The sequence below is a fragment of the Peromyscus maniculatus genome, chromosome 5 (assembly GCF_049852395.1).
Source record: "Peromyscus maniculatus bairdii isolate BWxNUB_F1_BW_parent chromosome 5, HU_Pman_BW_mat_3.1, whole genome shotgun sequence".
Taxonomy (NCBI): Eukaryota; Metazoa; Chordata; class Mammalia; order Rodentia; family Cricetidae; genus Peromyscus; species Peromyscus maniculatus.
In genome coordinates, this window is record NC_134856.1 from 111,633,065 (window position 1) to 111,657,933 (window position 24,869).

The window sequence follows — 24,869 nt, forward strand, 5'->3', positions numbered from 1 at the left end:
TCTTCAGTTCACTTTTCTATGAATATTTCAGCAGCCCCGTCACATGCCAGTCAGTGTCTAGGTGTCCAGATATCATAGTGGATCAGATGAGCTCTCCCCTGAAGGTTCCTGCTTTACTTAGGTGAAATATATTAAATTCTACATATGAACAAGGTAGAAAATTGCTATTCATGCTGATTTTAAAAATTCTAAATATTTAATACATATTTGAACATGAGGAGAAGCAGGGAAGATCTTTTGTTTGTTCTTCATGAACCAACTCCGGCTCTGAATCAAAACTAAAGAACAGATTGCTTGAACAAACTAAAAAGTAAAGGTCAGCTCTTGGCTTGTTGATTTATTCAGAGTATCATGCCTTAAAGTATCTTTACTCCAGTGGCCTCTTCTGGAACAGGCTTTGATTTATATAGATCCTGTCTATTGCTGCCTTGTAAACAGTTTTCACAAGTAAGTTAGGTAGCGGATGGGAAGGGGGACTGATGGAGCAAGAGAATGAACTCAGCAGTCAGGAAGGCTGGAGGTTAGCTACTTAGCTATTAAAATTTCACACCTCCTGCCCAGCATTTCTGAATGGATGGAACCCCAGACTCTGTTCTGAGGTGGTGAGAGTGGATGAAAAGGATCATTGTTGGTGGGGTCTTTGTCTCGGTTTACTGTTATTTTGAGACAGAATCTCCTGTAGCTCAGTCTACCCTGGAACTCCCTATATATGTAAAAATTGACTCTGAACTTCTGATACTCGTGCCTCCATGTCTGAACATCTGGAGTGCTGGGATCATAGGCCCATGCCTTTGTGCCCAGTTTTACGAGGTGCTGGGGACTGATCCCAGTGTTTTGTGCGTCATAGACAAGTAGTTACCAACTGAGTACATCCCCAGCCTAAGAAAGGTCTTTTGCTTCACCAGGAAGTGTTGGTGGCTTGCTAAAAGACTCAACAGACACAGTACATGTAAAGTATCAGCACAGCCATGGCACACAGAAAGCACACGGTAAATAGCAGTTGCTTTTAGTTGTGGTAATAGTTGATACTTGTATCCTTGTAGCCATGGAAAACGGTATAACACAGAGACTTTTTACTAAGAGCATGTACTACAAAACTGTAGCAGCAAAACAAGGGGCAAGTAGACAAGCTAAATCTCCCTAATTACCTTAAATAACATTGAAGATTAATATTTATGGACATGGCAACAAGTCTACAACAGATTACACCAAAACAAAAAACCATCAAGCTGGCTAAAAAATTCACCAGTGTCGTTAGGAATATAAATGTAGATACATATAAATAGAAAAGGCTTTGGAGGGCTCTTTTTTCTTTTTTCTTTTTCTTTTCTTTCTTTTTTTTTTTTAAGACAGGGTTTCTCTGTGTAGCCCTGGATACCTGGCTATCCTGGATCTCACTCTGTAGACCAGACTGGCCTTGAACTCACAGAGATCCTCCTGCTTTTGCCTCCTGAGTGCTGGGATTAAAGGTATGCACCACCACTGCCCAGCTCTGTGCCAAGTTCTTAAACTGTTGTTTTTTTTGTGTGTGGGGGGGTAGATGTTAAAAAGGATATGTATATATGTAGTATATCACTCATATATTTACGCATATATGCATACATATATACATATACATACATACGTACATGCATACATACATACATGTAATAAGAAAAGCTGGTGGGGTTTTGGTTGAAATAAGAACTCAGATGTTTGGTTCTGCTCTTCAGCCTGTGTTCCTGTGGTTCCACTTCTTGTGTTTGTGACTGAGTGGAAGTCATTTCAGTTTTCACTCCTGCCTCCTACTTCTGCCTTCTTGGTTTGCAGGTGAGGAAGAACTACAGACATCACTTCCTTTCCTCCAAAGCTCGGAAGGTTGCTTATGACGTGGTTACCTGGGCCACCACTCAGCTGGCTGTCTCTTACACGGCAGCGCCCTTTGTCATGTTGGCAGTTGAGCCAACCGTCAGTTTATACAAGTAAGTTTCCAGTGTTCTCAGTTGATGCCTAGAGTTGATGCCTAGTACATTTATCTTTTCTTGACTTCAGAGTTGGTAAACTGATCAACATGCTAAGGGATTGTACTAAGAGTTGCTAAGTGTAACTTAACTGTGGAAATGAAATGCCTGTAGAAGCTTTAAGAGTAGATGACTATCCCGAAGATACCAACATGAGTTCCAATACCTGTGATGACAGTTGACAAGGATCCTCCAAGTAATCCCTAATGTTGTGAAAGGCTCTGGTGGCCGTGCATTTGGAAGGGATAGATACAGAGTACAAACTCAGAGGATTACACCCCCGCCCCCCCCCCACACACACACACTCCGTCTACCTGGTAGTGCACATCTATAATCCCAGCACTTGAGAGGTAGAGGCAGGAGGGTCTTGAGCTTGAGCCTGGGCTATGAGATCTTGTCTCAAACAAAGGGTGAAAAAAGGGCTTACAAATATGCTCCCCCAAACTCAAGGGGTGAATTCTTGCCCTTGGCTCCTTTTCCTGAGGATTAAGCTGTGTTGGAGAGTTTGATGATACTCTGAGACAGATTGAGAGTAGGCGCTAGGGTTTTGCTGCTAGTTGACTGACTTGCACAGTCTATAGAAGCACTCTGTGCCTACAGATGAGATGTGATGCTAGTGAGTGTGCATGGGGATTTATATTTCCAGATGTGCATGATGGTAGGGGATGTGGGGACCAGAAGATTTTAGGAAAAGGTCTATCAGGCCTTGTATTTGAAAGTCTATGTTCCAAATGAACTATGACCTATAATCATGTACTTTTATATTTCATGTTCATGTTTATTTTTTCCCCATCATGGAGTACTTGAGACTTTGCCCTTGGAATTGTGTAATTTTACTGTAAAAGGAGGCTAAGAATGCCTCCGAGCACCTCTGTTAGGAGTGAGTGTGGGAAGTGAATGAAGAGCATTCAGGGGAAAAGGCCAGTACCTCTACACAGTAAATGCTAACATGCTTCCTTTAGTGGATGAGCCAGGTCTTTCCAGATTCACTTGTATGTGTGTGTGTGTGTGTGTGTATGTGTGTGTGTGTGTGTGTGTGTGTTTGGTGACCAGAAGTCAATGTGTCAACCTTGCTTTCTGAGGTGGTGGGGCTGTCGTTTGGCCCAGAGCTTACTTACTAGGCCGGCCTAACTGGCCAGTGAGACGCAGGGATCCTCCTGGGTGCCCAGAACTGGGATGACAAGCATGTGATAAACAAGCTTTTTAAAGTGTGTTCCGAGGATCAAACTCAGGTCCTCATGCTTATTTGGCAAGCACTTGACTGAGCCATCTCCCCAGCCCCAAGGTTAAGGTTTGTTTTTTTTTTTTTTTTTTTTTAAACATAGTCATGTTATAAAGAGTGACTTAGAAATAAACAGTGCCATTGTTTATACTCAGAGAATGGTACCCAAGCTGTGATGTTTAGGCATGTTGATGCTTTGAACTAAAGGAACCAAAATCTCTCTGGTTGTTTCCCAGTCCCTGCCTCCCTTTTCCTCTTCAAAGTGTCATTTTTCCTCTTTCAAAGTGTAAAAGGGAACTGCCCCTGAATGTGCTCATTCTGAAGCCTGAATGTCTTAGAAGGTCAGATAGAAAGACTAGAGGTTAACACCGCATCCAGAGCTCATGTAGAATTTCCTCAGACTATCTATTCTTCCAACCATATTTTGGCTAAGCCTAGTCCAGGTGATCATTCTGACTCTGCCCCTGTGTCCCTGTCTCAGCACCAAACCTTGCACCAGTACTAGGATCACAGGTACTGATGGACATACCCATATGCCCAGCTTTTTTTTCAAAAAACATGTTTACGGGGGATCTAAGCTCAGGTTCTCATGCTTGTACAGCCAGCCCTCTCTCTAGCTGTGACTCACTCTAAAGAGAGCCACAAAATCTAGTAAAAGGAAATTCAAATGCCATGACCATTTGGCGAAGATGAGTGTAGTTGCCTTGCAGATCTGTAGCTTGTTTGGGGTTAAGTTCAGTGGCCAGCAGTGAAGGACAGCTATATACAAACTCACGTCTCAGATGCTCTCCCTCTTTAGCATTTACATTTCCGATATGCTCTGTGTGAGACTGTAGTTGTTTATTTTTCACTCTTTTGGCTCTTTTGCTCTTTGGGAGGCCCACCACCCAGCTCCCAAATAAATACACAAGGAGCCTTATTCTTACTTAATGAATGCCTGGCCTTAGCTTGGCTTGTTTCTAGCCAGCTTTTCTTAACTTAAATTATCCCATCTACTTTTTGCCTCCAGACTTTTATCTTTCTTTATTTCTGTATACCTTTCTTTACTGCTTACTCTGTGGCTTGCTGTGTAGATGGGTAGCTGGCTCCTGGAGTCCTCCTCCTTCTCTCACTCTTTGATCTTTTCTTGCTTCTTGATCTTCTCCTCCCAGACTTCTCCTGCTGTGGGATGTTAATGTATGTCCTGTGGGAGCCCTTCTTGGGTTCCTTGTGGCATTACCCAGCAGGTTTGCATAGAGGATGATTAGGACCATGGGCCTGAGTGCAGGTGTCTGAGATGGTCTGCACTTGGCTGTACTGGGGGATGGTCTGTATGTCAAGTTGCTCTGATTGGTCAATAAATAAAACCTGATTGGTCGTGGCTAGGCAGGAAGTATAGGCGGGACTAACAGAGGAGAAATAAAAGAACAGGAAGGCAGAAGGAGACGCTGCCAGCCACTGCCAGGACAAGCAGCATGTGAAGACGCTGGTAAGCCACGAGCCACGTGGCAAGGTATAGATTTGTAGAAATGCGTTACTTTAAGATATAAGAACAGCTAACAAGAAGCCTGCCACGGCCATACAGTTTGTAAGCAATATAAGTCTCTGTGTTTACTTGGTTGGGTCTGAGCGGCTGTGGGACTGGCGGGTGACAGAGATTTGTCCTGACTGTGGGCAAGGCCGGAAAACTCTAGCTACATTCTCCTCCTATTTATTCCCTGTGCCTGCTAGCTCTACCTATCCTATTTCTCCTGCCTTGCTATTGGTCACTCAGCTCTTTGCTCAGCTCTTTATTAGACCAATCAGGTGTTTTAGACAGGCACAGTAACACAGCTTCACAGAGTTAAACAAATGCAACATAAAAGAATACAACATGTCTTTGCATCATTAAACAAATGTTCCACAGCATGAACAAATGTAACACATCTTAAAATAATATTCTATAACATGAGACTTTGTTAAAAAAACAAAGGTTTAAAAAAAACTGAATAAAGGAAAAGAAAAAGAAACCTATGGAATTGTTTAAAAGCCCAGTACTCACACACTTACTTATCTTTAAACAATGCTTTTTTAAATTCAATATGTAAGGATATTAGAATTTGGCCTTGGATAGTTTATTTGATAAAGCACTTTCCTTGCAAGCTGAGGATCTGAGTCTGATCCTGTCTTAGTCAGGGTTTCTATTGCTATGACGAAACACCATGACCATGACAACTCTTGTTAAGGAAAACATTTAATTGGGGTGACTTATAGTTTCAGAGGTTTAGTTCATTATCATGGTGGAACATGGTGGCATGCAGGCAGACTTGGTGCTGGAGAAGGAGCTGAGAGTCCTACATCTTGATCTGCAGGCAACAGGAAGTAAACTGTGTCACTGTGTCACTTGAGCATAGGAGACCTCAAAGCCCACCCTCACAATGGCACACTTCCTCCAACAAGGTCACAGCTCCTAATAATGCCATTCCCTATGAGCTTATGGGGCCAAATTACATCCAAACTACCACATTACACTCCCTGACACCCATAAGCTTGTAACAATATTATAATGCAAAATGCATTTAGTCCAAATTTCAAAGTCTCTTCTGAGATCATGCAATTTCTTAACTGTAATCCCTTATAAAACCAAATTAAAAAAAAAAAAAACCAGATTACATACTTCCAACATATAATGGCACAGGATAGATATTACCATTACAAAACATATGGAAGGGACAGAGTGAGGAAAGACTGGACCAAAGCAGGACCCAAAGCCAGCTGGGCAAACTCTGAATCTCCATGTCTGGTGTCAAAATGCTCTTCAGACCCCCAGCACCCACATGAGATGCTGGATGTGGTAGCACATTTGTAACCCCAGTGCTGGGGAGGCAGAGACAGGGGAATCTCTGGGGCATACTGCCTAGCCAGCCAAGCTTAATTGGAGAGTGTCTGGCCAGTCAGTGAAAGACCCAGCCTCAGAGGAAGTGGACAGTGTTTCTAAAGAACAACACCCGAGCTGGTCTTTTAGCTCTCCCACACAGATGCACACATAAGCACCACACAAATATACACTTTATAAAGGAAGAAGGTTAGAATTTGTAAATAACTTTTATAGCTAGCCGGCTCTTTGGAAACAACATCATTTATAGCTAGAGCACCAAAGTCAGTGTTGAGTGTGCTCAGTAGACGACAGCTGATTTAAGACTTCCTATAACAGAAAGATGAAACATTGCACATCGTTTTAGAGACGATGTGTACTGTCAGAAAAGGTTGCTCACATTTACTAGGAGACTGAAGTTTGCTTTTCTTGATTGTCTACTTGGGTTGAATTTAACATAATTGCCTCATGTCCCACAGGAAGTGGGGCAAAGTAGAAGGACAAAGTATCTTAGGTGTGTTCATTCCAAAGTTGTAGTTTACTGCAGCCCTGCTTATGACCTCTGAGAATCCAGTCTGTGCCCAGGGATTTTCGTAAGAGGTCCCCTTCACTCTCATTGTTCTTTGCACACTAAGTTAGATGGTTGATTACTTCTCCTTTGCTGTTTAAATAGCTGTTCATCATACCCAGTTGACCCTCGGATCCATGGGCTAAGAATATTTTTAAGATACTATGCCATATTGATGTCTCTCTTGTGACTTTCCTTGAAAAACATGAGACAGCTGTACCCCAGATAGAAAAGAAGCTGACAGATTAAAGAAAGACCCCTTGAGACCAGATGGGGAGTCAGCTTATTTACTGGGGTTATTTACCAAACCATCAATAATTTTTGCATGTTGGTTTCACTACTGAAAAGCAACCCCCCCGTTTTGTATGTCTTAACTACTGTGCACAGTTGGTGTGGAGGGAGAGGTGACTGGAATCTCAGGGAAGCATCATGTGATACCCTCTGTATCTCCAAGGGGGAGTATAAACAGCCCCTTATCCTTTCTGTGGATTGGCTTTTTGTTATGTTGTTCTGTTTATCACCATAACGACTGTGGACCAGGGTCTTCTGTAGGTCACTATAGCCATTCTGCTTCAAGATGGGGCTAGTCCTGTTAAGTCCAGAGGAAACTGGTTCTATGGTGGAACATGTACAGAGCATTCCACTTGCTATTTTCTTCTGGCCATTTGCAGTCTATTCAGTTTTCTAAGTATACTACAGGTGGTAAAAACCACAGGAGAGGATTGTGTAGATTATCTGTAAACATGGTGCTGTTATATACAGGAAACGGAGTGTCTGGAGATTTGGGCATAAGCAGGCCCTGGGACTGATGTCCTGTGGGCATCAAAGGACCACTCTGCTTTCCCTGTTGATCTTCTCCCAGAGGACAGGGCAGAAACTCATGCTTTTTTGGAAATCCTAGTTTAATATTTTTTGGGTTTTTTTCTTTTCTTTTTTAGTGCTGAAAATTGAAGCCAGGGCTCCACACATGCCAACACGTGCTCCACCACTAAGCTTTATCCTGGTCCTCTGCTTCATCCATCTTAAGCAGTTAGTGTTTAAGGAACAAAAAAGCACGTGAGGATACATTAGTGCTCTTGACTACTCCATAAATATTTCTAGGGAGCTGTTCCTCTTGCTAAAGGTGGAGTAGCTTCGGGTAGATGTTAGTTATTCGGCCTTGTCATTACTGAGGAATGATATTGAAGCAGCTGTCCCCTCTTATAACAGGAATGACCCTGTTTTTGTCCCCTCCCCCCCAGGAGCCAGTTTGCTAAGATCTCTCCCCATATTACCCCACCATCCTATGTTGACTCATGTCTGGAAGTACATCCAGTCTGGTAGCCAATCAGGGTCCTCCCCAGCCACAAGAAGGAACAGTTTTTGCTATTTTCAGTCAAACAGATCCCCGACACTGCAACCATAGTTGCTGACCAGTTGTCATGAGCCAATCACAAAATGATTCCTCTACCAGTAGGGTTCTATACCCAATCACTTCAAAGTGCACTTAACTAGAGCTGGAATTACCCTAGCTGTGCTTAAAAGGAGTCTGCAAGCGTCTCTTGGGGTCACCATTTTGCCACTTTGTCCAATGGTTTGACCCCAGCATGCTGGAATTTTTGCTCTGGAGAATTAAATGCTCTTGTTGATTGCATACATGTCTGGTGGTCTTTTGTGGGACTTCTCGTGGGCCCTAACAATATCCGCATCAGTTGTGGATCCCTTGTCTTTTAACTGTTTTCTTTAATCTTTAGAGAACATTAGAGAGGCTGAAGACGCAGCTCAGTGATGGAGTGTTACCTAACAGACACAAACCCCTAGTTTCAATCCTCACTGTCAAGAGAAGGAAGGGGTGCAAGGAGAGAGGGGGGAGGACAGAGACAGAGGCAGAGAGAGAGACAAAGAGAGAGACAGAGAGAGCAAGAGCACAGGCAAGGAGGGCAGAGGGAGTTGACTAAAGTATTGGTTTAGCCTTTCCAATGGATCTGGAATTGTTATGCTAACAGAAACAATGTCTAGCTGCATGTGTTTATTAACAGGTTGTGCCCGGTGTTTACCTGGCATTTACACTATGCCAATGACAGTCAACCCTTGTCAAAAGTAAAACTTGGTTCTTATTGGTTTAGATGGAAGTTATTTTCAAGCTGTAATGGAGCTTTCAAAATGCAGACCCTGGACGGGTGAAATGGCTCAGCCACTAAAAGCTCTGGGCGTGCAAACTTGACAACCTGAGTTTGATCCCAGGAACCCATGCTGGAAGGAGAGAACTGACTTCTAAAAGTTGTCCTCTGGCCACACAGAGACTGTGGCACTTCTTTGCAAGCCTCCCCACAACAAATCATAAAATAAAAGATTTTTTGTTTGTTTGTTTGTTTTGTGTTTTAATCAAGATCTTTCCAGTTTCCAATGTAGACCAGAGCTCCTCCGTCTTGAGAAGTACATGAGAGATGAGGCTGTGCTTGCGCTTGGAGCAGAGTGGGTGGCTTCATGTGCTCTGTCATGCTCAGTGTTTGAAACAGCAGAATTGTCTGGTTTCCCACAGTTAGTTCTCTTGGTCTGATTATGTCAATGGGGCAGTGCTGCATCTGTCCATCTTTGCCTTACCCAGCTTGGTGGTTTCATCCATCCTTAGCCTGCTTGCCTGCCAAAACAAGGAGCACATGGCCAGCCCGAGGCATCGTGCCTCACTGCTACTGCTACTGTTGAGCACAGTGCCTCCTCTTGCCCTGCTGAAGATGATGTTATCGTGTACGGAGTTGGTTTTCCATTTATGCCCCTCTTTGAAAGGCAACTCTTGTGTTTTTATTTCTAGGTCTATGTTCTTTTTCTTACACATCGTAAGTCTGCTGATAGTCCTTTTCCTGCCAATCAAACCACGCCAGCTTCAAAGGCAGCCTCAAAGTACAAATTCTGTACAGAAGAAGGCAGACTGATACCCACAGAGAGAAGCTGAACAGCAGAATTACAGGACATTGTGAAGACAAAACCGACAGACTTGAGGGTTTTCCAGTGACTTAGAGGAGATGTTTACATGCGGTCTTTTTTCACTGCAGGGAATATTTTTATAAATCCTTTTTTTTTGTACAGTTAAATCACCATGTCTAGCTTTGTCTTCATATATTACAGGGCCTTTCAGTGACACAGTGTAGAGAACAGGCCACTGGGTTGGCTCTTCTGAAACCATTTCTACCTACTGAAATCTGGATGCATGGATCCAGGCGTTGCCTCCAGCACTTAGGAGGTATCTGCTGAGACGACTTGTCCAAGATTTCTGAAATCAGAACCTTCCCAGACATGATTTTTCCCTGGCAACTCCAGACCCTTGGATGCATGACTTACTGGGTTGTGGACACAACTCCTGTGCTTAGATGCCCTTGGAAAGAAGTGATTATGGAGGAATGTTTTCAGGGTGTTGAAAAAAAAAAAAAAACTCCACAAACTGGGAAGATTAACCCTGAATGCTTGAATGGATTGGTGTGCCCTCCAACAGGCTGCATTACTTCCCCCAGGAATGCATCGTTCCCTTCTTTCCTTCTGAACTGAGCCAAGATTGGAAATCAGAAAGTTTCCTGCCTGTGTGCCCCAGGAGCTGGGGAGGGGGTGGGGGCTACTGCTTTCCATTTCTACTGCTTTGATCTGAGTGACTTGACCTGTGTTGGCCCTGAGAAGGCACCCAGACACTGACACTGTCAAAGGTGGCTGAATACCTTTTCAAGAAATAATTGCTTTCAGTAGGTAGAGGCTCTGTCTTCTCCCTGCATATGTTGAAAGTGTCAGTGATCATGGCCAACATGTAGATACAAGCTGATTTTTGTAATGGATTAAATCCAGCTTTATTTTAGGTGAACTGTCATGCTGGGAAGCTGCAACTGAATGATAATGCTCTACTCTGTCTTCATTATGATTGTGCTGTGGCTCCTTTGGGGCATTTCTACTGGGTGAAATAGTCTGTGTGAAAGAGGGAAACATATATTTAAAACATGGAAAATAATAATAATAATGATAATTATAATAATAATAATTATAATAATAGAATATATGCTTCAGTGATGTGTTCTCAATCTAATGGCCTGGGAGCTGAAAATTTGTTCTGATCAGATGATAAAAAAAATCAGTTTCTCACTGAATAAATAATATATTTCTATTTTAGGAAATGATTCCTTATGGAAGAATTGTTTGTTTGTCTCGACTTGCGCGTGTTTTCACAAATGTGTACACAGCTGAGGCTTTCTTTGTCTTAAGTTCCAGCACTGTAACATGGTCAGTGCTCTCCATGTTACATCAGAAATGGGGACAATTTTGGTTTCTTTATATGATTTCTTACCTTCATTTACAGCATTGTAAGTATGCTTATTGTAGCATGAATCTTAAAGGTACTTACTAATAAAACCAAACCCGGAGCTAGGTATTGGGTTAAAGATGGAAGATCAGAGAAGCAGAACAAGCCACAGCTTCCTCACCTCACCAATTCCTCAGCTGATCCTGTTTCCTCAGACTGGATGCCTCTCAGCTGAACTGTGCTGCTTAAAAGCCTAAAAGCTTAACCAGGCTATAGTTCCTCGTCCTCATGCCTTAAATACCTTTCTGCCTCCTGCCATTACTTCCTGGGATTAAAGGCATGAGTCACCATGCTTGGCTGTTTCCAGTGTGGCCTTGAACTCACAGAGATCCAGGTGGATCTCTGCCTCTGGAATGCTGGGATTAAAGGCGTGTGCCACCATTTTCTGGCCTCTATATCTAGTGGCTGTTCTGTTCTCTGACCCCAGATAAGTTTATTAGAGTGCACAATATTTTGGGGAACACAATACCACCACATTATATTCCTTTACAAAGGAAGGGACTGTGGAGTACAGACATTGGCTAGCGGCCTCATGTCAAAGAATTAGTGATGTCACTGAGACTTCAATCCAGGGCCATGGGCTTTTCCATGAGGTACCCTTCCAGTATGTCTTAGGACAGTGAAATGAGGAAGTCTTCTACCTTGACTTTTAAAGCATGTATCAGTCTTGGTGCTGAGTAAGAGGATGTAAGTCCCTTCCTGGGGTTTCATGGGGGATTGGTTCAAGAACCACTTTCTGATTCCAGAATCTAATGACGATCAAGTTTCTTATGTAAAATGGCATAGAATTTTCATAAAGCTTATGCATAATCTCCTGTGTATTTTAACCAGTCCTTGAATTGTGTATAGTAGCTAATAGAGTATAAATTCTGGGTAAATTATTATATAGTGTGATGTTTAGGAGAGAGAAAGGAAGATACCTATACATGTTCAGTGTAACCATCCCCTCCTCCCAGTGAGGAACAGATGAGCCAGCAGGAAGCCAGAGGAAGTAGGTAGCAGAAGAGAAAACATGTGGAAGCTGGTGGTGATGGGGAGAATTCAACAACCAGTGGGAGGTTTCTTGCATGCTACAGCTGAGCGGCAAGGATCAGAGTATCCTGGGCCCCGAGTTCCTCCACAGTGTTGTTGTTAAGTAGTGTGAACCCAGCGCATGAGGCTCACTTCATTTTAACCAGGAACTCAGGAGACAAACCCACCTTAGAATCCCAAGAGCAGTGTTTGTAATAAAGGGTGGGATATAGGTGCTAAAACATACCAGAGCCTCCCCCAGAAATACTGTGAAGTACAAACATGAAACACACACACACACACACACACACACACACACACACACACACACACACACACACTGAAGAGAACAGTAACCATCAGGATTGGCATGAGGTGTGAGTAATCCATATAGAACTTCTGCAATAGAGAAGATCTTTCTTCCCAGGCTTTCTTGTACTTGAAGCATCTTCACCTCTGAGAGAAGAACCTTGGTGATGGGAGGAGACAGCTGGTGGCCAGCTTGCTTTTGTGAGGCTTTTCATCAGCTCTGAAGGGACAGCGTGTAGAAGGGAAATTCAGCCTTATTTTCCAAGAACCTTTTCTGTATGGTTTCTCTTTAGGACCAGGGTTGGAACTATATTTATTGCCATAGATTTCCAAGCTGTCTGTAATATAAGGTGTGTTTTAATAAAAATGAATTGGATGGGCAGGGGGAGGTTGGGTTGAAATCAATATATTTTCTGCTTTTTTTTTTTAATTAAAAAAAGTTTATGTGTATGAGTGTTTGCCCACATGTATGTGTGTGTGCCATATGTGTGCCCTGTGCCTTCAGAGGGCAGGAGAGGACATGGTTTCGTGGAACTGGAGTTCCTGATGGTTGTGGATCCTAGAAATTGAACCTGGGTCCTCTTCAAGAACAGCAGTGCCCTTAACTATTGAGACATCTCTCCGGCTCCTGATTTATTTATTTTTTTTTAAAAAGATAAATGTAAAATAGTCTGTTTTAGTATTTATTTTTTGTACTTGGCTTTTTAGGTAGCCCCAAGGAACAATATTATTCAGTAGCTGAGAAAAGCAGTGAGGAATTCAGTCTGAGATCCCGACTGGTAAAAGGAAAGGGCAGCGGGAGGAGGCTGGGACAGGAACGCAGGAGTTGACAGTGGTTCCTGGAACTGCTGGGGCTCGGGCTGAACGTTCCATGTCTGGGCAGTGAGTAGATGACTCACTTTCTCACCTCTGCTGGACATCTGAACTACTTAGGAAGCCTAGAAAAAAAGTCAATGCCTGTGGTCTAGAAACTTCGTCTTTTCTTCCCCATTGTCTCTGGCACTTCTTGGCACAGGTCCTGCTGTGTAATGAAGATTTGTTAGTGTTTGTTGAGCAAATGGAGGGTTGAATGCATTAGCTTATGCGTCATTGCTCTTGACAGGTTTGATTGAGCTGTGTTTGCACGGGGAAATGTTCCTGCCTTTCAAAATTAGTTTTTGAGGTAAGGGCCTAGGTTTGTAGAGGATGCTGGAAGTGTAGTATGGCGTGGGAGTGGGGGACCACTCAAACAGCTAGTTTACATAGTGTGAAACCACCTGTTCCCTCCATTCACTCATTAATGCATTTACTTACTTAGCAGATTTGTTGTATTTGTCGTGGGCTTGACATTCTTAGATACTGCAAGTCAAAGATACCCTACACAGTGATCCTAGAAGATATGGTTCGGACCCCTGTACCACTGGGATGCCCTGGGGACATGCAGCACTCCTAAATTAGAAAGCTGTTGGATTGGTGGCCTTACTCCTGCTTTCCTGCAAATTTCGAGCGGCTATTTCTTCTGGCTAATGCTCTACCCAGGACAGCAACTGCACCATCCCCCAGCCTGCTGTCCACAAAAGTTAAATCTGCCCTTGTCTGAAGACACATTGACCTCAAACAAATAGTCAGGGCATCAGCTGTACCATCAAGCAGGCTCCACTTGCATGGTTGCCTGCAGAGGTAATTTCCAGGCCCAGCAAGTGACTTTATGGGGCCCACGAGGAAAGTTATTTTCCTAGAAAAGTCCCAGCTCACAGGAGCTTTGTCAAACTCCCTATGTTTGTCTACTCCCGGCTGTGAAGAAGAGCAGAAGCATTCATGAACAGCTTCCTTTCCCTTGTTTCCCCTCCTACAGTTCTGGGAACTTGGCAACGGCCTTGTCTTTGCAGAGGTGGCAGCTGAGGCTCAGGGATTGCAGGTGTGGAGACGAAGTCACGGCCGATTCAGCTGGAGGTCCAATTGGCTTTTATTTGTGGTTCATTAACCAAACAGCTTCTGGTGACAAAGTAGAATGAGTCACCAGTGAGCAGTGGCAGACAGTAGGTTCCATAAGGTGGAAACAATGGGAAAATCTGGGGGACATCAGGTTGGTTCAGGTTATTTATATTTTTGTGACAAGTGAATCCTGGGGTGCTTCATATGATATGAAGGCAGGTAGATTGAAATTTTCTTTTAGGAGAAACAGAACTGTTTGGAAATCTACTTGCTTCCTTAGCATGATTGATTGCATTCTGGTTTGATTAGGATTACTGGTGCCTAGTGTAGAAGCTCAGTTCAAAATGGTGACCTCCCATAAACTCTAGTTAACACAAGTAACAGGCCCAAGTTCACCCAGATAGTGGAGAAGCTGGGATTGGGATCCTGGATGGGAAGAATCAAGGGTCTACTTTACATTCCAACTGCAGAGATTACTTTCAGAGCAACAGACACCTTTAGAGCCAAGTAACACTAGCACTCACCTGGCCCAGAGGTTTCCAGATGTACCCTAGCTGGCCCTGGCACTTTGGAAGCTTACTGGACGTGCAAGGGGTAGAGAAATTGATGTGATGTAAAGTTCATGCAACCACTTCCACATTGGAGCAAGTCACTCAGGGCAGCATGATTCTGTGTTCCTGGTCCACAGTCACTCATTTGTGGCTCAGAATAATCTTGGCCATATTTCATTTAAGCTGAGAGCTGTGTTTTACAGCAGTAATTAATCCTCACCTCTAGTTTAAGGGGCAGGGGAGCTAAGGAACTCAAGGAGTAAAGGAGGAGGGTGAAAGCTAAGCTGGCCAGTTAGCTGGTGTTACAGATGTAAGTCTTCTGCTAGCATCTTCTGCTCCTGGCCCTTGACGTATTTTAGGATATGTAAAGGTTCAAAGGTTTTCATGGACTTTAGGTATTTGAAGCCTGTTGTGAAAAGCAAGTAGTTTTTCTAGAAATGAATGACACTTTGGGAGGTATAAACACAGAGACTGAGGAACAGAGCAAGGGCATGACAGAAGTTTGAGGTCCAAGAAGGAGAATTTCCGATAGGTAGACTGCTCTGGTGACCTTTAAGCACAGGAAGGTGTCTAGTTGCTGGTTGTTTCTCTCTTAGCTAGAAAGGCTTATCTTTTCAGTGCTGGGACTTCATGCCTGCTAGGCAAGTGCTCTGTCACTGAACCACACCCACAGCTCCCTAGAAATGTTCTTAATCCCAGAAAATGCTATACTTGGTTCCAATTTTGCTTAACATTGGCAAGAGAAAGGAGAAAAGACTGGATAAGACAGAGAACACAAAAGGAGCTAAAAATTGGACCAAGATATGTCTAGAGTCAGCTAAGCCTCCTGTAAGGATCCCCAGGTGTACTGGCTAAGATACTGTGTTTTGAAGGTTGCTATGCACCCATTCTTTGCATTTCCAAGCATGTCTATAAGGCAAGAGTGCTGTGGGATGTCCTGTATGTTATGAATATATGTTGCTATGATTAATTGATAAACAAAACACTGATTGGCCAGTAGCCAGGCAGGAAGTATAAGATAGGTGGGACAGAGAAGAGAGGCTGTGAGGTGGGAGCTGGAGGAGACACCAGCCTGCCATCCAGGGAGCAACATGTAAAGGCAGCAGGTAAAGCCATGGAACACGTGGCGACATATAGATTAATAGAAATGGGCTGAGTTAAGTGTAAGAGCAAGTCGGTAGGCCTGAGCTAATAGCTGAGAGTTTAATTAATATAAGTTTCTGAGTGAATTATTTTATAAGTGATTGCGCGGGGCGGGAGGGTGTCTGTGGTGCCAACTGTCAAGTTATCAAAAGGAGAAACACAAATGGCTGATAAGTACTTGCAAACGTCAGGGAGGAGTATGTGCAGTCAGTCAGCATTCACACGAGAACCAGAGCAAAGCTTTGTTATGTCCTGGAGTCTGACCTGGGGAAGGCTTTGCCATGGGTCTGAGGCATCGGTGCCCTTGACATAGCCATGCTAATGTCAACAACATGTGTTCACTCAGGACTTCATTGGCTCCCTGGAGATGCCTCACAGAGTCTTGGTTACAAACATCCCAGAGTCTCCCTCTGCAGATAACATGGTTGAGTGTATCTGGGGCTACTCCCAGAGTCAGTATTATTAATTATCTGTCTACATAATTCTGATGTGTAACCAGGTTCAGAATTAATGGCATAGTTTTGCCTTTTTGCATTTAAGGAAACTGAAGCTTGGGGATTATAGTGTTCAGCCCAATGCATCACTAGGCCCCTTCATACTTGAGATGAGGGTAGAAGCACAGACTTTTGACCCACTAGAGTGGTTTGTTCACAAATATGCTTTCTTCCTGTAGGAAACACCTAACACAGCCTCACTTCTGGGACAATGGCTCCCAAAAGAGCTCTCTGTTTTTTATCCACCCCCCCCCCACAGCCTTAAAGATGAGTGGTAGCTCAATGTGAAACTTGGAAGAAAGCAAAAGCAGTACACCTTCAAGATAAGGTGTAGGAAAGGACTCTCAGAACAGGACTCTCAGAACTAGGAATAAAAGGCAACAATTAATGAGCAAGACCTCACAAACAGCTAGACATGGGGTGGGAAACTTCCCTTGGAGTTCTTGGTTAGGGGCGTCTACAAACTTCCCAAAACAGTATGGGCGATTGACACTGTCCTTGGTGGTCTTCCAGGACTTGAAAGTAAGACCCTGTTGCTGAGACACCACACGCTGCAAACACAGGACTTGGAGGAATCGAGCTGGCACTGACCTGTAAACTTCCTACCTGAGGACTAGCTCTCATAGTATCTGACGGTGTTGTGCAAGCTGACTAGGAGAAAGCAATCAATATTCCTACCCAGCTGTAAAAAGTCTATGAAGCACAGCAATGGCCATCCTGGCACGCTATCATGGTACACTATCGACACTTTGATCTTTGGCATCACCAACAGTTTTCTTAATTGGACTTAAGGCCCCAATCAATAGGAAGGAATTCTTGCCTGGTACTGTGACCCTAAGCTAGCTGATAAGGTCATGGACCCTACAAGAGACTCTGCTACTGCCACTTTCCAAACCAGGGTAATTGTAACTGCTTTCTGAGTGTGTGTCTGTGTGCCTGGAAAGTGTAACTCTCACCCTCATCAAAGAAGCTTCTTTCTGCAACAGATGTAGACTATTACAGAAATCCACAACTGACCAAATGCGGAGAACAACTGCCTGTGAGGGTTCCCATTTCCCCGCATCCTCAACAGCATTTGTTGCCAAACCCCAACTGATGCGTCTATAATACAACCTCTACATGTAAGGTCTAGGGAACATCATGGAAGGAGGGGCAGAAAGAGTATAAGAGTCAGAGGACCAGGAAATCTGCTGAGACAGTGTCTTCTACATATGACAGGAAGCTGCACCCATGAAATCTGAACAAGATGATTGCCTACACAGGACCTGAATAATGACAACACCAGTTGTCAACATGGATGGGGGAGATCTCACAAGGTCTCACTCTTAGATGAAGAGCTACAGGCAACCTATGGCAGCTGAGAGAAAGAGAGAATCAATGTTGTCTAGGGACAAGCTACCCTGATAGGTTATCCAATCCCAAGTGGTCATCCCTAAACACGTCATATATGTATAAGCAACATATAATTTGGACTCAGTAGGCTGTGTGTGTGTGTGTGTGTGTGTGTGTGTGTGTGTGTGTGTGTGTGTGTGTGTTTCGTGGGACACTCAGGAGGAGCTGGTTGGGGAGAGGGAAGGGTGGAAATGATGTAAATACAGCATTTATGTATAAAATCCTCAAAACACTTTAAAATAAATGTTTTTACAATGAGTATCATGGTTTGACTTCAAATTATGTTACAGAACTATAGACAAAGACAGCTTGGTATTAAAACAAAGAGGTAGACCAATGGGACAGAAGACAGGATCCAAAACTAAACCATCAAAGCTACAGTCACCTAATGTTTGGCAAAGGTAACAAAAACATGCAGTGGACAAAGCCTAACCAACGAATGGAGCTGGTCACACTGGATCGCCACCTGAAGAAGAATGAAACTAGATCCACATCTTTCACCCTTTATAAAAAACCAACTTGAAGTGGATCTAAGATGTTAGTTTAAAGCCCAAAGACGAAACTGCCAGAAGCAGACAGGGAGTGCCCTTCAAGATGTTTGTGTAGGCAAGAACTCTCTGGACAGAAGTGCAGTAGCACAAGAGCCGGCCCAAAGAGCCAACAGATAGGCTACCTGAAATTTAAGTTTCCACACAGCCAACGAAACTGTTGGCAGCACAAAAGAGCCAGCAGAGTGGCAGAAATCTTCTGCAGCCAGACCTCAGATCGGGGCTGGCAGCCAGAACCTAGAAAGAGCCCCAGAAATGAGAAAGCAAAGGAACAAAACTGTCCATCAACCAATGAGCTAGTGAAACCAACTGTCAAGTTCTCAAAAGGAGAAACACAAATGGCCGATAAGTACTTACAAATGTTTTCAACATCCCTACTCCCTGGGGGAATGCAACTATTTTGAGATACCACCTCACCCCAGTCAGAATGACTCTCACTAAGAAATCTAAGAACAAATGTTAAAGCAGATGTGGGGGAAGACGAGCCCGTACGCACTGATGTGTGTAATTTAATACAGCCTTTGGGGAGATCAGTGTGGAGGTTCCTCAGAAAACTAAAAATAGATCTACCATACGACCCAGTTACCCCACTCCTGGGCACGCACACAGGACTCTGTATCTTACCACAGGAACACTAGCACATCCATGATTATTATTGCTGCATTTACAAGAGAATGTCAAACCAGCCTAGAAGTCCATCAACAGATGAATGGATAATGAAAATATGGAATAAACATACAATGGGTTATTATTCAGCTGTGGAAAACAGTGAAATCATGGAATTTGGAGGAAAATGGGTGGATGTGGAAAGTATAATATTAAACAAGGTGACTCCAATTCAGAAAGACAAAAACCCCATGTCCTCCCTCACACGTGGACCCTAGCCTGCAACGTATGTGTATATATATGTAAACAAGTGTAACTGTGGGGAACGTCTACAAATCTGGAAAGGAGACCAAGGGAGGAAGATATTAGATGATGAGGAAGGATGGAGGGTGCACAGAGGACACAATGGGACCTGAACAATAAAAAAAGCTGGGGGGAGGAGCTACAGAAAGGGACCAGAGGTAACAGGGGACTGGGGGGATGGGGGAAGGGAGAATCACAAAATATGTCATATGGTGGTATCTAGCATATTCCATGCTGATTTTAAAAGTCTGCGTTAAAAAAAGAGTGCCATGCCAGCGGCTTTGCATCAAGGGCTTTCGTGTCCTTCCCTTGGGTCTCGGTTGGCCTCAGGTACCTGACCTCATGCTGGAGTTCTGCCCACCAATGAGGTGAGTGACAGCCTTCTCGACAGAGAAGCATTTTTTTTTTTTTTTTTTTTTTTAAGAGAAAATCCTTTCTGGATCTTTATGGCTCTTAGGATCCAATGGTCCTTTTGTTCTTGGACAAAGAGGATTTGCACTGATAAGCACTTTTGATTTTAAAATTTAGAGTAAGCAGTTGACAGTCACTATCAGCCATTTGCCCAGCACTTTCTATTGTCTTTGCTTTACGGACAAAATGACCCTTCAGCGTTTCCAGCTGCAGCCAATTGAAGCTGACTCTGTACCGCTCTGGAAAAGCCAGCAAATGCCAGGACCAAGTTTCTGCTTATTCACCAGTGACCTTTTCCCCGGAGTCCTCCACGTTGCTGCCAAGGACTTCCTGGACAGCAAGCCAGGCCCTTGCTATTCACTACTCCTGTTGGCTCCTGCTGTATACAGCACAAAGCCCACCCTGTTCCCGTCTCTCCTAACCCACCTCCTTCACCCTTGCTTTCAGGCCTGCGCTTGCCCCTGTATCTCCAGCAGCAGAGGCAGTCAGTGATTTAAGGGTGGGGTATACAGTTGCAAAGCAGACATTGACGCAGCACTGTATTGCAGGGAAAGACTGGACCCTGAGGGCAAAAGAAAAACAACAGCAATTCTATTTCCTAGACAGAGCACGGTGTATATCTGTATTCCCTGAGAAGTCTCCACTGGGTGGCTTCTGAATTCTGCTCACTGATGCTCAATAATATCACATGCTCTGGTTCTCTTGATGTCACTTGTCTCTTTGCAGCCAGAGTGGCAGCTGTCCAGTTGTATTTCCTTCTGTCTTCACATCTAGCAAAGCTCAGACTCAAACCAGTTCTTGATCAGCATTAGCTGAACAAATGAAAATTTACTTACCATGGCAAGATTATGTTGTTACTTCTCTGCTCTCGGGGAGAAGAGAGCTGACCTTGGGTTTGTGACCTTTGCTGCATTTAGAGACCAAGATGAGCAGTACAGGTGGCCCTGGTGACAAGCCACTGGCTCTGAATGTCTTCTGAATCCTCTCCCTTGCAGTTGGGGCTGCATTTTGCTTTTTGTTCGCTAGGTTTTGGGTGCAGTATGGCTGGTGAGCTGGGTCTGTGTTTCCGGGAGTTCTGCATATGCCGGACGCTATTGCCTAAGCCTTATCTTGTATGGCTTCCTGTAGTTCCTGGTTCTGTTAAAGAAGCTGCAGTGCCTCATTGTCTATGCAACCAAGGTCTAGTATTACTCATCTTCTACTATGGACTTTGCATTGTGGAGGACTGTCATCATCAAATACCAGAGACTGTGTGTCTTAAGCAACAAACATCTGTTGCCTCACAGTCCAGGAGGCAGGAAACCCATGTTGGGGCATAACCCAGTACTTAGAGTGCTTAGCTAACACATATGAAGTCCTGCCTTTGATTCCCAGCACTACCCAAACCAGACATGATGACACATAACCTGTAATCCTGATAACTATAGAGGTGGAGGTAGAAGGATCAGAAGTTCAGGGTCATCCTGAGCTACACAGAGAGTTGAGGCCAGCTTGGGCTACATGAGACAGGTCTCAAAGTGAAAATTTGAGATGAGAGTGTCATCAGGTTTAGTTTGTTCTGAGACATATGACTGCCTTTCTTCCTCCTGGGTCCTCACATCTTTCTTCTCTGAGGGCACCCGTGTTCTAATCTCAACTCCTGTTTTTTTCTAACTAGTTTTATTTTTAAAATAATACAGTATAAATTTTGACTTCTTTTTATTCAGTTCTGTGAATTTTATTTTTATTTTTCGCATTTTTTCTTATTTTTCCTTTTATTGAAAATATATTCTTTTTTTAAATTATTTTATTTTATTTTATTTCATTTCATTTTATTTTACAATACCATTCAGTTCTACATATCAGCCACGGGTTCCCCTATTCTCCCCCCTCCCACTCCCTCCCCTTACCCCCAGCCCACCCCCCATTCCCACCTCCTCCAGGGCAAATCCTCCCCCAAGGACTGCGATCAACCTGTTAGACTCAGTCCAGGCAGGTCCAGTCCCTTCCTCCCAGACTGAGCCAAGTGTCCCTGCATAAGCTCCAGGTTTCAAACAGCCAACTCATGCAATGAGCACAGGACCCGGTACCACTGCCTAGTTGCCTCCCAAACTGATCAAGCCAATCGACTGTCTCACCTATTCAGAGGGCCTGATCCAGCTGGGGGCCCCTCAGCCTTTGGTTCATAGTTTATGTGTTTGCATTCAGAAAATATATTCTTTTCCCACACACTATATCCTGATTACAGTTTCTATTCTCTCTACTCCTCCCAGTTCCTCTGCAACCTCTGCTCCCAATCCAGATCCACTCCCTTTCTGTCTCTCACTGGAAAAGAAGAGGCTTCTACGAGATAATCTTAAAGTATAGCAAAATAAAATATAATGAGAAAAACCATCAAAGTTGGACAAGACAAACCAAGAGAAGGGAAAAGAGCCCAAGAGAAGGCACATGAATCAGAGACCCACTCATTCACACACTCAGGAATCTCATAAAAACACTAAACTGGAAGCCAGAATATATACACAGATGACCTGGTACAGACCTGTGCAAGCCCTGTGCATGCTGCTTCAGTCTCTGAGTTCATATGAGCTTTGCTCAGCTGATTTAGAAGGCCTTGTGTTCTTGGGCCCTCCATGCCCTCTCTTCTGGGGGGTTCCCTATAACCTCAACTCCTCATAGGAATGCTGACCACATTGATTAAAACCCATCTTGTTTTGTTTTTGAGACAGGGTCCCACTATGTAGCTGTCCTGGAACTCACAGAGATCCACCTGCCTCTGCCTCCTTGGTGCTGGGATTAAAGGCGTGCTCTATCACAGCCCAGTTTCAGGCCCATCTTAATGATCTCAAGTTAACACTTTGAAAACCTTATCTTCAAATACTCCTGTGTATTGGGGATAGGACTTGGACATGAGTTTGGGGAGAATGAATTTCAGCCCCTATAGACCTGTAGGCTTTTCTCATTGTTTCCATGGTAATAAGCTGTGCTGCAGTGAGCATCCTTGTGCATTTCTCTGGTACACACAGTGTGTGTGATAGTATAGACCTAGTATGACAGGGTAGGTAGGGTGAAGCCAAGTGTTAGGATGCTAATGTAAAGAAAGGGATTTTCTAGTAGGTTTTAGCAAAATTGCCATGCATTTGAGGCCAGCTTAGGCTATAAGTGAGATTGTCTCAAAAGGCAACAAAAAGAAATGGAATGTCAATGTGCCTGTATATTCCAGTTTCCCAGATGGGTATGTGACCCCACCCTTTCTTTTCTCTGCAGTATGGTATGGCTTTTCCTTACCAGTACTCATATTAGTACTTGGTACCTTTGTGTGTGTGTGTGTGTGTGTGTGTGTGTGTGTGTGTGTGTGTGTGTGTGTGTGTGACCATCCTATGTGTGCAGGTGCCTTTCTTTGGCACTGCCCATCTTGTTTTTGGAGACAGGGTTTCAAACTAACCTGGAGCTTACCAAGAAGGCTAGGCTGGCCAGCCAGAGAACTCAAGGAATCCTTCCTTCTCAGCCTCAGGACTGACCACACAGGACTTTTTCCCAGGTTATAGTCCAACATGGCTAGGAAGTCACAGCAACAGGAGCTTGAAGGAGTTGGCAATACCATATCCATACTTGGAAGGAGAGAGCAATGAATGAATGCATGCTTGCTAGTCATCAGCTCACTCTCCCTCCTTTTTCCTGTACAGCTAAGAATCCCTTGGTTAGGGAATGGTGCCACCCACGTGGATGGGTCTTCCTACGTCAATGAACATAATCAAGATAATGCCCCATCCACAGGCTGACCTAATCTAGACAGTCCTTCACTGAAACACCCTTCCCAACAAATTCTAGACTGTGTCATGTTGACAATAAAACTAAGAATTATACTAATTAGCCTTTATCAGATTCATTTATTTATTGTCAATCTGATTATTATGAAAAAAATTTTTACAGAGGAAGAGTAATTTTCCTTCCATGATCTGGCCTCAGCTCTTGGATTCTGTTTTCTGGAAGCAGCCACTGTTTTCTATTGTAGCTGGTCTGACAATTCTCTATGTGGGATCTGGATGTTAGCTTGTTGCAAATATACCACATTATAAGCATTTCTGCATGATATTATATAGCTTCCTGAGTATTTTTTAAATTAGTTTTTATTTATTATTGCATGTGTAACCTGTGTACATGAGTGCAGGTGTGATTGTGTCACAGCTAGCTTGTGAAGGTCAAGAGACAACTTGTGGGAGTCAGCTCTCTCCTTTGGTGGGCTCCAGGGCTTGAACTTAGGTCATCAGGCTTGGGTAGCAAATGCTTTTACCCACTAAGGCTTAGTGACCAAGCTATCTCACCGGCCCCTAAGAATTGTTTTTAATGTCTGTACAAGTCCGTGGATGGGAGTATCATGGATTCATGAAATAGTCCCCAAATGTTTGAGCACTTGGTTGATGGTTCATTGATGAAAAATAACTCTAGGAAAAACGGAAAATACAGCTACAGTCAGGCATCCATTCCCTCAGTGACAGTCAACATTTCACCAAATTTCTAGTTGTTGTTTTTTACTTTTTATTTTTGGTTGTTCTTTAGAGAAACATTTCTCTTTACAGGAGTTTAATACCTCCCGAGCATTGCATGGGTCTCTCATGCTGAGGAGACTCCCATTCCTTTCTGCTCCAGGAATCGTAATAGAGAGTGAAAATGAAGGACGCTAAAATGACGCTTGGCTTCAGTGTGTCTACTGTGTGTTTAATTTTCGCAAGGTCAATCAATTGCAAGCCTTTGCTGTTTAATTACTGTTACTCAGAAATTACTTGGGCCTATCTTACTGTCCATCATGACTTGGGGACAGAACTTCTCCGAATCACTCTGTTCCCCAAGCAGAAAAGGACTCTTTATTTGCCCTCTCAACAAGCAGGTTCATTTGTACAGGGAAAATGGACCTTTAGGGCAAATCAGTTCTTTCAACCCACTATCTCCAAACCTACCAAGTGCTGATCGAGAGATTACTAATTCATTGTTTCAATAAACACATTAGGGAAAAGAGTATCAGTAGAGAATACTAATAAAATAGCTCCAATCTCCCAAGCTTACACTCATAAGGTCAGCGGGGCTATACAATGGGACTTCCTCTCAAAAATCAAAACAAAATTAAATTGATGACCTATAAGTATACGTTAACACTGGTAGACCACAAATGTCCAAGGCATTTACAATTAATTTTGATGTTCTGATTTTGTCACTAGTCAACACAGCTGAAATGGAAACGTAGGCTGGATAATGTAATGCTGCCCTTT

The 24,869-nt window shown here is 43.5% G+C and overlaps 1 protein-coding gene and 1 long non-coding RNA gene across 5 annotated transcripts in view; one reads left to right on the forward strand and one right to left on the reverse strand.

Moving 5' to 3' along the window:
* Positions 1 to 17,875, forward strand: part of Mboat1 (membrane bound glycerophospholipid O-acyltransferase 1) — a 112,949-nt gene extending 95,074 nt beyond the window's left edge. For 2 of the 4 annotated variants that reach the window (XM_076573115.1, XM_006972284.4), the window contains 2 exons: positions 1,810 to 1,961; positions 9,415 to 10,759. In XM_076573115.1, coding sequence (XP_076429230.1) covers positions 1,810 to 1,961; positions 9,415 to 9,535 — 273 coding nt within the window. In that variant the 3' untranslated portion in view covers positions 9,536 to 10,759. Of the gene's footprint in view, positions 1 to 1,809; positions 1,962 to 8,728; positions 8,973 to 9,414; positions 10,760 to 16,876 lie in introns of those variants that run through there. The other 2 variants (XM_076573116.1, XM_076573114.1) reach the window with 2 other exon arrangements.
* Positions 13,249 to 23,293, reverse strand: LOC143273447 (uncharacterized). Its single transcript, XR_013051537.1, has 2 exons — positions 23,059 to 23,293; positions 13,249 to 14,235 (listed from the first exon to the last, which is right to left on the reverse strand). It is a non-coding gene; the product is annotated as an uncharacterized LOC143273447 (long non-coding RNA).
* Positions 23,294 to 24,869: the final 1,576 nt, after the last annotated feature.